Source organism: Eretmochelys imbricata, chromosome 14 (genome assembly GCF_965152235.1).
Source record: "Eretmochelys imbricata isolate rEreImb1 chromosome 14, rEreImb1.hap1, whole genome shotgun sequence".
Taxonomy (NCBI): Eukaryota; Metazoa; Chordata; order Testudines; family Cheloniidae; genus Eretmochelys; species Eretmochelys imbricata.
In genome coordinates, this window is record NC_135585.1 from 8304455 (window position 1) to 8318522 (window position 14068).

Genomic DNA, 14068 nt, shown 5'->3' on the forward strand with positions numbered 1-14068 from the left:
CTGTATGGCCTCATTTTAGGTTTATGCTTTATGGGTCCAATCTCTCATTCAGATCAATGGGGGCTCTGTTTGCGTAGGGAATATATGAGTAGGACCAAGCCCAAGTGCAAAGAATCAGGATAGGTGTGTTGGTTTAGCTTCAGAGTGGCTAGGATGGATTTTCATTGCTTTAGAAAGAAGAGTACATAGTCGTCCAAGAGTGCTGTTGCTGTAGGAGGCATAAGGATAGTATGAGTCAATGAGGTTCTTCTTGGTGTAAGAAGTTACAAAATAGCGAGCCAGGGAATAGCCCAATATATTTGCTATTAGGAAGGGAATTTTTTATGTCTAGGGCATTCATTCAATTCTAGCTCAGCTCAGGAGTGGTCAACAGCCATTAGTCTGGCTGCTTTTAAATCTATGTGAAAGGAGTTTGTGGTCTCAGTTCACTTCCTAATGGACAGGAACCCACATCACAAAATCCACCACACCAACCAGTGCTAATTGATGTATGTTGGTGGTCTCAGGAAAGGGGTTAGGACAGAGCTGGCCATAGAAACTAAATATCCCTTAGAAGTGGTCCTTCTCCTACAGAGTTGGCAGGCAGTTGTGCTTGTTTTCTGAATGAATAGGAGACTTGAGGCTTCAGAACTCCCAGTCTGGCTCCTTCCTAAAGTACTAAATTCAGCTAAAAATGTTAAAATAAAAAAGAAAGAAAACAAAATGGCAAAATTTCAGCAAAAGATACAAAGGCACTGGAGAAGCTTCAGCAAAACAAACTACCTATTCAATCCCGTTATCAAAGCACTTGCTGTTCCTATTCCAAGGAACAGAAAAAACAATAACAAATGTTGAGCCATGAAAAGGATTCTGTAACGAGAATATTTGAATAAATAAAGACGAAAGTTTTCATTCTAGCAGTTGCTAAGGAATCACCGCCCTGTGAAGTGAAGGAAGAGTGCCAATTCCAGCTAAAATCCCCCCAAAATGTTGTATTTCAGGGAGGCAGGTTCTATGGCAGGGCTGGTTGCAGCAGACTGACAAATCTGCAGCTGCAGAGGGACCTTGGTGTGAGGGAAAATCTGCCCAGGCAGTGGGCTTACTTCTTTATAAACCTACAGAGATTAGGTCCCAACATCAGTGCCAGCAGTTCCGTTGCTCTCTGCACAGTTATCCAAATAGTGACCCCTTTGTAGCTTTAAAATATTGAACCTATTGTACGGGGCTGGAATCCCGTCTCCATTATTGGATCCTGGTCTTATCAATATGAGCATCAGGACGAGGGCAGTCAAGCCTAGTGGTCAGAGTTGGGAGTCAGAAACCAAAGCAGGGGATTGGGGACAGAGTCAGGAGTCAAATCCCAGGGCAAAATTGGGGTTCGGGCCTCATTCCATTTTGGTAAGTTCAGCTAATTCAATAATATTCATAAGGATTCAGAAGAGGTGTGGGGAGTGGTAATTGTGTAGAACATCTTGAAAATAAATATATGGAAGCCAGCTTGCTTGTTGGTACTTTAGCACACAGCTAGAGCAAGTGAGCCTGGTCAGGGTAGTTAGCACACATTGTTTTAGAATATATTAAAAAAACAGTACTCGCAGGGAGAGCAAAACCAACTGCTGCATAAGGATGGTACAACTTGTTCCCTTCTGTTTCAGTAGTAGACATGAGATCAGGGCTAGGCAAACTTTTTGGCCCGAGAGCCACATCGGGGTTTCAAAACTGTATGGAGGGCCGGGTAGGGAAGGCTGTGCCTCCCCAAACAGCCTGGCCCCACCCCCATCCGCCCCCTCTCACTTCCCGCCCCTGATTGCCCCCCCTCAGAACCTTCTACCCATCTAACCTCCCCTGCTCCTTGTCCCCTGATCGTCCCCCTAGAACCCCACCCCTAACCACCACCATTCCGCTCCCTGTCCCCTGACTGCCCCGCCCCATGACAGGTCCCTGGGACTCTCATGCCTATCCAACTCCCCCCCCCGCTCCGCCCCATCCAACCACCCTCTCCCTGTCCCCTGACTGCCCCCTGGGACCCCTTCCCCTTATCCAGCGCCCCCGCCCCACTCCCCGTCCCCTTACCATGCTGCTCAGCAGCAGGAGCTCGCAGCCCCCCCGCCTGGCCAGAGCCAGCCCTGCCACCGTGCTGCCCGGCAGGAGTGGCTGGCCAGAGCACTGTCAGCGCAGCGAGCTGAGGCTGCAGGGGAGGGGGGACAGCAGGGGAGGGGCTGGGGTCTCAAGGGCCGGGCAGGATGGTCCTGCAGACTGTAGTTTGCCCACCTCTGCACTAGATACAATCTTCTGCAATTCTTAAGTGGTTTGGGCCTGTGCCCATTTTTTTGTGTCTTGGGTAGGAAGCAGATCCAGTAATTGGCTGTAAGGAGACATGGCTGGTAATACAATTAGAGAGAGGCCTTGATACACTCATTCTCTGGGCCTGGGGAAATATTGGCTGCACCACAGTTATGACCCCATATTTGACACTTCACAGAGCAACATTTAACAACATTTATTAAACAACAACAATTATTCCTTTGAAAACACTTACATTTTTAAGAGAATGTTAAGGTTGCACAGTGAAGCACTCAAAAGCCAGTAACCTTAACACTGACCACTTATTTTATCCATCACAACACAGCCCATGATCATCTATTAATGCATCTGATGAAGTGAGCTGTAGCTCACGAAAACTTATGCTCAAATAAATTTGTTGGTCTCTAAGGTGCCACAAGTCCTCCTTTTCTTTTTATTATTCCTCATGTAATTCAGCATATCATACTTTTTTCCTGCTGCCTTAGAAATCCTGTCATCGTGTCTTGTAGTAATTTGTATTTCTTTGTGTATGCCTTAGAGTCCTCAGAAGTTATTTATATCAAGTAAACCATCTTACACAATGTACTACAGATAAAGCATAACACACAGTTGGTGGAAATTAGCTGACACATACAGGCCACCTACATTTTCAGCTCAATTAGCTTTGTAGTTAACTGGCTCATCCCTTGAAGTACACTAAAGGAAGGTGTTGCTGCTGGCTGAGAAGAAATTTCATGGCTGAGAATAAAATACATATCTTAGAAAGAGAACCTAGTTAGCACCAAAACAGTCCATCCCACATCTTATGAGATCCAGAGGCAGGAGCTTCTGTGTTGCAAAACTCATGAGCTGTTCAGCTCTTACATTTCTAGGTGCACAGATAATGAGGCCAGGGCACCTGCAGACATTCACCATCGCACCTCACAGCATTTTTACTGCACAGTATGGTCCAATGTGTAGACCACTAGACTAATAATCAGGCGTTCTATTCCTGGCTCTTTCACCAGCCTGCTGTGTGACCCTGGACAAGTCACTTCGTTTCTCTGTGCCTCTGTTTCCCTTCTCACCCTTTGCCATGTCTGTTTAGATGAGAAGATCTTCATGACATGGGGCTGTCTCTTACTATGTGTATGTATGACACCCAACACAATGGAAACTTTAAGCTCTGTTATAATACAAATAATTAATAATAAGCATAACTAAGTGAGCCATGCAGATAGATACAATGCATCCTTCCTTAGTGTACACTTTATGAGCAAGAAAACTCTGCATAAAATATACTGTGAATGCAAAGAGAGTCATTTTCAATGGGTTATTAATTGATCAAATCAAAAGCCAGTTTTCACTGGAGTGCTCACTCACACTCATCCTCTAGGCCCAATTTCTGTTTTCTTTCCTGAGCCATTTTGGTACTAGAACTTTTGTTCTGCAAGATTTCTTTTCCTAATGGGGAATATGTTTATTTTTTATGCTCCTCGTATTAAAAAATTGTTGAACTGCTTTTGCTCAAACTTAAAAAAAAACACAGTTCAGGCAGCTATCAGGTCTGGAGTATTTCAACCTGAACGAGGGAAGTTATAAATGAATGAAAACAGGAATGGAAAGACGTGCAAATGTAGCTGTCTTGGGGAGACTGATGTGCACGCAATCATGCTTATAGCATCTTCCCTTCAAAGGGCTCCGAGTTTTTCATAAACTTCAAGGCCAGATTTTTCAACTGTGGCCACTAATTTTGCGTGTCTTATTTTTTGAGTGCCCAACTTGAGATACTGTGGGCCTTATTTACGGAAGTGCTGAGCAGCCACAGCTCCCATTGACTCCATCTGACATTACAGCTGCTTAGCACATCTGAAAATAAGGCCCTAAGTGTTGCACGTTACGTGCCTCTGAATCTATGAAAGTGCACTCTACAATACTTACACGTTGTTCAATCGTTCTCGTATATCGTTTAGGCTTTAGTTATATAAGGTGAAATTCACTCTGTGCAGAGGTCTAGCACAAGGCCAGTGCACCACTTAAATCCCACTTAAATTTAATTTGAGGGTTTAAATGGGACTTAAGTGCTGTGTTGGCCTTGTACTGGCCTCCCTGCAAAGGTGTGAGTGTCAACCATACAGCATGGTAGAGCCTGGGTTCTTCCCTTTCTAAAAGAAACACTCACTTACAGTCTGAAAAAGAATTCACCATCAGTTTATTTTTAGGGGGAAACTAGAGTAATTTCCTTGCCTTTAAAATGATCTGGCTCCTACCCCTAATCCTTCAATAGTTTCCCAATCAGCAAGTGTATTTGCCCTTTTCCTCCTATGTTGGATTAGTTTGCATTATCACTTGCTGTAAATGAAATGGATGCTGTTTAATTCAATCTGCAGTTTCAGGGACTCTGTATGATTTCTCCCCACCCTTGACTCCCTCCCCGAAGGAGTATCACACACAGCTCATGGAACTGAGCCATCCTACTGGTAATCATGCCTGGCATATCACATCTCCAAACATTGGGCTCTAGCAAACTCCTGAGTGTCTGTGCAAGTTGCATGGGGAGATCTTGCAGGAGAATTGCCTTAGGACTGAGTTTTTAAGGGATAAATCCTGCTCACTCTACGCTATATCATTGATTTGAGTGGGATTACTCAAATGAATCAGGCAAGCGGGGCTTAAACCATAGACAGGAGCTTTCTGAGTTTATTTAACTTTCAGGGCAAAGCAGAGTATTCCAAAAGTACCATAATAGGGATGCCTATTCCTGCTTAAGCCTAGTAAAATTCTGTTCTCCAGCTTAGATTTGTAGGGGGTATTAAGGCCTTATAAAAGAGAACTCATCAATTTGGGTTTAGCTTGCACTAAAATATGCATGTTATTAAGATGAGAGTCTGATATACCTCTGAGGTTATTTGCTGGTGGAGGGAATTGTCATCAGGCACTGAGGCTGACAACATGATTGCTTCCTTCGTGGTAGAGGATCTGCTTGAAATGAAATGTAGGGAAATATTTAATCCCTTTCTCAGTTTGCCAATTATCACCATTCTGTCATAGCCCAGGCGATTACCATTATCTCTAGTTAATTTCTTTGCATGCGGCCTGATAATAAGATTCAGTTACTTTATTTATATTTAAACAGCAATTTTAAAGAAAGCCTACATAAAAGCTTGAGGACCTGAAGAGTTAACTAAAATCACAGTCGCTTAGGGAGAGGTTGTCTCCTGAGTTCCTAAGAGGCACAGCACAGAAAACACAGCTCAGAGGGAGAGGGGGCTAAGATGGTTTTAAGCCACCTTTGTGCCCTCCTGATCCTGAGCTGCTCTGGGGGCCTCAGTTACAGCAGCTTGTCTCCAGCTGCCTGTGGGGCATAGCGCTGTTCAGAATCTCCACAGTGCTGCATACTGCAGCTCCACACCCCAAACCCCTCTTTGTCAAAAGCCCTACCCTTGGCATGTCCCCTGTGTCAGGGCTTGCGAGGGGGCTCCCCAGAAGAGGGCCTGTCTGGATTCTGCCATTCCTGTGCTGGGGGAATCCTCCCTTGGCCAGATCACGGCTTATCGAGCCCCTTTATACTGCTCTGGCCCTTTCACCCAACGTAAAGGGGACGGATTGGAGATGAGGATTGTGCCCATAATCTTTTTTTATTTTTCTATTAATGCAATGTTATTAGGGAGAATTAAATGCCTAGTGGTTAGGAAATACTACCTTGTCCCCCTTGTGCATAGGTTGTACAGTATTATATATTACTGTGCATGGAGTTGGAGCTAGGACAGGCTTTGCTTATGAAGTAGTAGTAGCTATAGGAACATTCAGTTCCTGATTCAATTACACAGACTCAGTGCTGTTCATGGAAGGCTTGATTCTCACTTACACTAGGGCTCTTTTACGTGACACTGGCCATGTGAAAGGGCCTTAAAATGGGCATACAGATATACCCACTATAAAGGGGTCTCAGTGTTACTGAGAACCAAGCCCAGGATCTAATACCTTATCTGAGCACTGAAATCTTTCTTCTGTATATCACTGTTTAGCTAAATGCCAGAAATTTTTCAGCATGAAAGCTGGTATATGGTTAGTTATGCTGTGCTATCAAATTGTGATTTCTAAAGTGAACCCCATTGCTTAATTATGGGGACAGAATTTCTACCTTTGAGACAAGTACCTTTGAGACAAGCTTTTAATGTAGGCAGACAAGTACCCTCACAATTCAGTAAGAAAGAATCATATATCAGCTCTGTTTAAAGCAGCACAAAGAACCATGGGACGTGACCCCAGAAGTCCTACTTTCTCACCTGAGTGAGTGAAGAACCAGTGTGGATGCAATCAAGTGGGCAAACTTGAGTATGGCTTTGTACAATTGTATGGCTTTGTAGTCTAGCTGCTCACACCCAAATTGGGATAACCCAGGTGCTCCCACCCAAGTGTCAGGGTGGGAGGTTAACCCAGATTAACTCTGCAGTGAACACATACCCTAAGTATTCACTGTCAGATGGCAGAAACTGACAGTCACTACAACCTGGGCTAGATTTGAGCCAGAAGCCTGGGAGAGAAAAGGTGGTGGAGCTCGTAGAAAGAAAAGAAATGGGGGTAAATTGAAAAGCACTTGTTTTGGTTTCAGTGCCCTGTGTGATCTTTCTTTGGGCATCTTCTTCTAACGTTGTCCCAGGGTTTTGTTGGGTTTTTTTGGCATTTAAATTCGTTCTAAACAAACGACTTTATCTGGATACAAAATAGCCTGATTAAAATCTACTGTCTGTTCTTCTGTTATTTTGGGGGTGATTTAGTCTGACTGGGAAACTTCTCTTGAGCAGTTTTCATCCCTCTTGGAAAATGGAAGTGCACAGATGCTTGAATATTGCAGTAAAGTGTGCACTCTCTCTCTCTCTCTCAGAACGACCGTTCAGATTTAATAATATTTAACATTCAGCCTTTCTACAATTTCTTTTTTATTATGAAGGATACAAAGCATTCTTGTCAGTCACTCTCTGCACACTTGCAAATAGAGCTGCACAGATTGGGAGCCTTATGTTTCTTTTTGTGGGCTTTAATCTCTTTTTTTAAAACTTTTTAATTTCTCCAGCCTCTTAATTTTGATTACAAAAGCAATCAAACCATCCCCCCTGTGGGCTTTAAGAATATCCTGGAGTATTTGGCTAGACGGGGCAATAAGAGAATTAGACCTAAAAAAGAAATCAATCTTGTGCTCTAATGACTTCTTATTTTCCACTGCTGATAAAACTAAGAGATTAAATCTCTATCTGCAAATCTTCTGAGGACATTCTAAGAAAAGAACAGGGACCAATGATTAGATGACAACTTGGGCTAGTAATGGGGAGCCAGGACGTCATGCAGCCAACTTTTGGAACTAAGGAAACGGTCTGTGTTCTAGTGCCAAATTCTAGAGGTGGAGGACTAATGGAGATGGAGAGGGATGTAATCTCTTCCTCCTAAATTAACCCTCTGAAGACTGTACATTTTTAGGTCCATTTCTAACCATTCACTTGGCTGACAGTCTAGCAAAGGCCAGTGATTTAATTGAACAGCCTCCAGAAATCTGTCCACCTGACCTATTTCTAACTTTTTTAAAGCGAGAAAAAAATTGAATTGTGTGTAATTTATAGGTTCTACTCGAAGATTGAGCCTGCAACATCTCAAGTACACAGCTGAATGGACAATGTCGGATTAAAATACATATTTTTAAGAAAGTTTCTTACCTGTGTTACTAATAGCAACCTGTTAAGAATTTACAAACTGGCCTAGCTCAACCTCCTCCCATAAACTGGCCCATTTCCAGTCCCTCTTTCATTATGACTGCTGTATATTGAATAGTTATGTTTCTTGAAGAAATACCAAACTGGCAGTCTGGCTACTGAGTAGCGCTGCATTTTGTATCCTTATATCAAATTAATTGTCCCACTGGGCTGAAATGAAATGGAATTAACTTTTTTATATGTTCATTAAATTTATTTTTCAAGCAAGGGATATATATAGTTCCTGAAAATGTTAGCTGTAGAGCATGGTACTACTCAGGTAAAACACACTGTTGGCCAGTTCTTGTCCTTGAATGTGCATGCATGGCTCTCCTGGCTTTAGGACTGCCTTACCCTGGCCACCATTTTGTGCCAACAAAACAATGCAGACACAGCATATGTCATTGAGATGCCCATGTAGTTGATTTGTGGGCACAGTCAGGTAGTTAGAAATTGCCTAAATTGTACATGCAAATAATTGTGGTTCCAAAAGTGCACCCCTAGTATGTAGGTGCAGAAATAGAGTCTGGCCTTTCAAAACCTAGTCCTAAAGGATTTAAATCCATAGGAGCTTCATGCACACACCTGAGAGCAGAACTTTATCCTGTGACTTTACGGTTTCCTCAACCTTTTAATCTGTAGGATTCAGCCAGAATCCTGAGTCTCAGTATAACAGCAGAGTCGAAGCTTTGTCTCATTTCATACACATGCACAGATACATTTCATCGTTGTCCCGAAAGTAGAATAACTCTTCTAATAACTCTTTTGAAAGAACAAAAAAAACTTGAGTCTGGAAAGTCAGCTTTTCCCTCGATGGTGATATCTGGCCCAACAATTAGAGAAGGCAACATAAATAATAATCCCTTGACGAAATATCTGCTTTACCCAGAAGTCACTAGGGGCTGGATCCTGCAAAGATGTGCAGAGTGACATGGAAAGGAATGGACTGAGCAGAGCAGCAGCAAGAGGCGCTAAGCAGGGTGTACTGTTAAGTACAGTCCAATGCCTCCTGGCTTGAAGCAGGAGTGATTAAATACCCCAAAACGATGGCTGCTGCACACTCCTCTTAAGCAGCAGTTGGATCCTGCTTAGGAATGTATTGCTTGTTGTTTGCCTCCTTGGTCACACCCACTTTCTCCCCTGGGCCTCATTGCGTGCTCTGGCACGTGTACAGGGCCTCTGGATTCTGCAGATGACTTGGCATTATGTGGAACATGGAGTGCTGCTGCAAGCGTTCCAAGCATGAGGTCAGATCCCTCTGCACTATGCGCTCTGCTGTTCTACAAGCCATTGGCTCAGCCCCTCACAATGCCTAGTAAACACTATTGCAGCTGGAACTGTCCTGTTGTAAAGTTAAAGTTTCTTTAAATCTTGCAGATTTTTGACAATGAAGCCAAAGATCTTGAGCGAGAAGTCTGCTTTATCGATATTGCCTGTGACGAAATCCCTGAGCGCTATTACAAAGAATCGGAGGTAAGAGTATAAAACAGTGAAGAAGGAATGTAGCCTAGAGTTCATTTGTCACTGGTAGGATTTTTTTCCCACATATCTGACCCCTGTTGCAGAAGCCAGGTGCTGTCCACTGGGAGCTTCAGAGAATCCCCCACTGGAGTGCTAAAATGTTGTCCAGATTTCTCTTTGTACTTTCAAAAATATGTTATTTTTCTGAGAAGGCTTATAAACAATATATGCATTGCTCTGCAGTCTGCTTACAGGGAACAGACATACTTCAGGTTGATCTTTGTTTGACATGGTATCCATATGCAAAATGTGTGGATCTCTTTTAAGATCTTAAAAAGAAAAGCAGGACTTGTGGCACCTTAGAGACTAACAAATTTATTTGAGCATAAGCTTTTCGTGAGCTACAGCTCACTTCATCGGATGCATTTAATGGAAAATACAGTGGGGAGATTTATATACATAGAGAACATGAAACAATGGGTGTTACCATACACATTGTAAGGAGAGTGAACACTTAAGATGAGCTATTACCAGCAGGAGAGCGGGGCGGCGGGAGGGAGAGGGGGGACCCGGGGACCTTTTGTAGTGATAATCAAGGTGGGCCATTTCCAGCAGTAAACAAGAACGTCTGAGGAACGGTGGGGGTGGGGGGAGGAAATAAACATGGGGAAATAGTTTTACTTTGTGTAATGACCCATCCACTCCCAGTCTCTATTCAAGCCTAAGTTAATTGTATCCAGTTTGCAAATTAATTCCAATTCAGCAGTCTCTCGTTGGGGTCTGTTTTTGAAGTTTTTTTGTTGAAGAATTGCCACTTTTAGGTTTGTAATCAAGTGACCAGAGAGATTGAAGTGTTCTCGACTGATTTTTGAATGTTATAATTCTTGATGTCTGATTTGTGTCCATTTATTCTTTTACGTAGAGACTGACCAGTTTGACCAATGTACATGACAGAGGGGCATTGCTGGCACATGATGGCACATATCACATTGGTAGATGTGCTGGTGAACGAGCCTCTGATAGTGTGGCTGATGTGATTAGGCCCTATGATGATGTCCCCTGAATGGATAAGTGGACACAGTTGGCAACGGGCTTTGTTGCAAGGATAGGTTCCTGGGTTAGTGGTTCTGTTGTGTGGTGTGTGGTTGCTGGTGAGTATTTGCTTCAGGTTGGGGGGCTGTCTGTAAGCAAGGACTGGCCTGTCTCCCAAGATCTGTGAGAGTGATGGGTCATCCTTCAGGATAGGTTGTAGATCCTTGATGATGTGTTGGAGAGGTTTTAGTTGGGGGCCGAAGGTGTTGGCTAGTGGCATTCTGTTATTTTCTTTGTTGGGCCTGTCCTGTAGTAGGTGACTTCTGGGTGCTCTTCTGGCTCTGTCAGTCTGTTTCTTCACTTCAGCAGGTGGGTACTGTTGTTGTAAGAATGCTTGATAGAGATCTTGTAGGTGTTTGTCTCTGTCTGAGGGGTTGGAGCAAATGCAGTTGTATCATAGAGCTTGGCTGTAGACAATGGATCATGTGGTGTGGTCTGGGTAAAAGCTGGAGGCATGTAGGTAGGAATAGCGGTCCCTAGGTTTCCGGTATAGGGTGGTGTTTATGTGACCATCGCTTATTTGCACCATAATGTCCAGGAAGTGGATCTCTTGTGTGGACTGGTCCAGGCTGAGGTTGATGGTGGGATGGAAATTGTCGAAATGATGGTGGAATTCCTCAAGGGCTTCTTTTCCATGGGTCCAGATAATGAAGATGTCATCAATGTAGCGCAAGTAGAGTAGGGGCATTAGGGGACGAGAGCTGAGGAAGCGTTGTTCTAAGTCAGCCATAAAAATGTTGGCATACTATGGGGCCATGCGGGTACCCATAGCAGTGCCGCTGATTTGAAGGTATACATTGTCCCCAAATGTGAAGTAGTTATGGGTGAGGACAAAGTCACAAAGTTCAGCAACCACGTTTGCCGTGACATTATCGGGGATACTGTTCCTGACGGCTTGTAGCCCATCTTTGTGTGGAATGTTGGTGTAGAGGGCTTCTACATCCATAGTGGCCAGGATGGTGTTTTCAGGAAGATCACCGATGGATTGTAGTTTCCTCAGGAAGTCAGTGGTGTCTCGAAGGTAGCTGGGAGTGCTGGTAGCGTAGGGCCTGAGGAGGGAGTCTACATAGCCAGACAACCCTGCTGTCAGGGTGCCAATGCCTGAGATGATGGGGCGCCCAGGATTTCCAGGTTTATGGATCTTGGGTAGCAGATAGAATATCCCAGGTCAGGGTTCCAGGGGTGTGTCTGTGCGGATTTGATCTTGTGCTTTTTCAGGGAGTTTCTTGAGCAAATGGTGTAGTTTCTTTTGGTAACCCTCAGTGGGATCAGAGGGTAATGGCTTGTAGAAAGTGGTGTCGGAGAGCTGCCTAGCAGCCTCTTGTTCATATTCCGACCTATTCATGATGACGACAGCACCTCCTTTGTCAGCCTTTTTCATTATGATGTCAGAGTTGTTTCTGAGGCTGTGGATGGCATTGTGTTCTGCACGGCTGAGGTTATGGGGCAAGTGATGCTGCTTTTCCACAATTTCAGCCTGTGCATGTCGGCGGAAGCACTCTGTGTAGAAGTCCAGTCTGTTGTTTTGACCTTCAGGAGGAGTCCACCCAGAATCCTTCTTTTTGTAGTCTTGGTAGGAAGGTCTCTGTGGGTTAGTGTGTTGTTCAGAGGCGTGTTGGAAATATTCCTTGAGTTGGAGACGTCGAAAATAGGATTCTAGGTCACCACAGAACTGTATCATGTTCGTGGAGGGGCAGAAGGAGAGGCCCTGAGATAGGATAGATTCTTCTGATGGGCTAAGAGTATAGTTGGATAGATTAACAATATTGCTGCGTGGGTTAAGAGAACCACTGTTGTGGCCCCTTGTGGCATGTAGTAGTTTAGATAGTTCAGTGTCCTTTTTCTTTTGTAGAGAAGCAAAGTGTGTGTTGTAAATGGCTTGTCTAGTTTTTGTAAAGTCCAGCCGCAAGGAAGTTTGTATGGAAGGCTGTTTTTTAATGAGAGTATCCAGTTTTGAGAGCTCATTCTTAATCTTTCCCTGTTTGCTGTAGAGGATGTTGATCAGGTGGTTCCGCAGTTTCTTTGAGAGCGTGTGGCACAAGCTGTCAGCATAGTCTTTGTGGTATGTAGATTGTAATGGATTTTTTACCTTCAGTCCTTTTGGTATGATGTCCATCTGTTTGCATTTGGAAAGGAAGAGGATATCTGTCTGTATCTGTCTGTCTGTATCTGTACGAGTTTTTTCATGAAGTTGATAGATTGCCACTCCATACGGCTAAATTCAGTGCCTTGCATAATGACAGGTTTCAGAGTAGCAGCTGTGTTAGTCTGTATTCACAAAAAGAAAAGGAGTACTTGTGGCACCTGCATCCGATGAAGTGAGCTGTAGCTCACGAAAGCTTATGCTCAAATAAATTTGTTAGTCTCTAACGTGACACAAGTACTCCTTTTCTTAGAAACTAACGAATGTATTTGAGCGTAAGCTTTTGTGAGCTACAGCTCATTTCATCGGATGCATTTAGTGGAAAATACAGTGGGGAGATTTATATACATAGAGAACATGAAACAATGCGTGTTACCATACACATTGTAAGGAGAGTGATCACTTTAGATGAGCTATTACCAGCAGGAGAGTGGGGGGGGAGAAAACCTTTTGTAGTGATAATCAAGGTGGGCCATTTCCAGCAGTTGACAAGAACCTCTGAGGAACAGTGGGGGTGGGGGTGAGAATAAACATGGGGAAATAGCTTTACTTTGTGTAATGACCCATCCACTCCCAGTCTCTATTCAAGCCTAAGTTAATTGTATCCAGTTTGCAAATTAATTCCAATTCAGCAGTCTCTCGTTGGAGTCTGTTTTTGAAGTTTCTTAAGATGAAGATCTTAAGATGTTCATATAAATTATAAAAGGTACTCAGTGTGGCTGTTTCATGTATCTGGAAGAACAGGGATAGGAAAGGGTTCTTAGGACTGGGTTCTTAGGACTCAAACTAGTTTTGTATTTTCAAATAAAATTGTGCTGGTCATTAGTCTAAAAATGTGGGCTAGTGCTGTAGATTATAGAGGGATCTGGAAGTGACCCTGTATTTAGGTTGCCTAACAATTTCCATTATAAAATATACTTGATTCTTTTCTTTGAGAAGCTCTTAAATCTCCACTGTTTACAACAGGCCTTTGATATTCAACAGGGGAAATGTTCTCAGGGTGGAGAAGTGCCTTGTCTTTGTTCTGTGAAATTCCATTTGACTTGTGTTGTTATAAACTGTTAAAAATCACTATTTTCTTTCTCTTGCTTGCATTCCTTAGAAAGCATTGGCTGCCTGCCTAAATAATAACTAACACCAATATTCTAAGGCCAGGCTGCTGCAGCCCATGCTTTATTGCGAACACCTGGGAGCAGCGTTAGGGGTGAGGAAAAAGAGCTGAGCTGGGCTCCTCTCCACCCCTGGGCCCAGCATAAGACCCCAATGGACCAGGTCCCCCTCTGGAGGCACTACATTGGTTGGGAACCCCTACCCCCACCTACCAGGAGCAGCTTCCCCTCCATCTACCCCATAAATCTCCCCC

General features: G+C 43.7%; 1 protein-coding gene across 1 annotated transcript in view; it reads left to right on the top strand.

Moving 5' to 3' along the window:
• PITPNC1 (phosphatidylinositol transfer protein cytoplasmic 1) overlaps positions 1-14068 on the top strand; it is a 197738-nt gene that overhangs the window by 145643 nt on the left and 38027 nt on the right. The window contains 1 exon segment of the mRNA XM_077834431.1: positions 9387-9482. Coding sequence (XP_077690557.1) covers positions 9387-9482 — 96 coding nt within the window.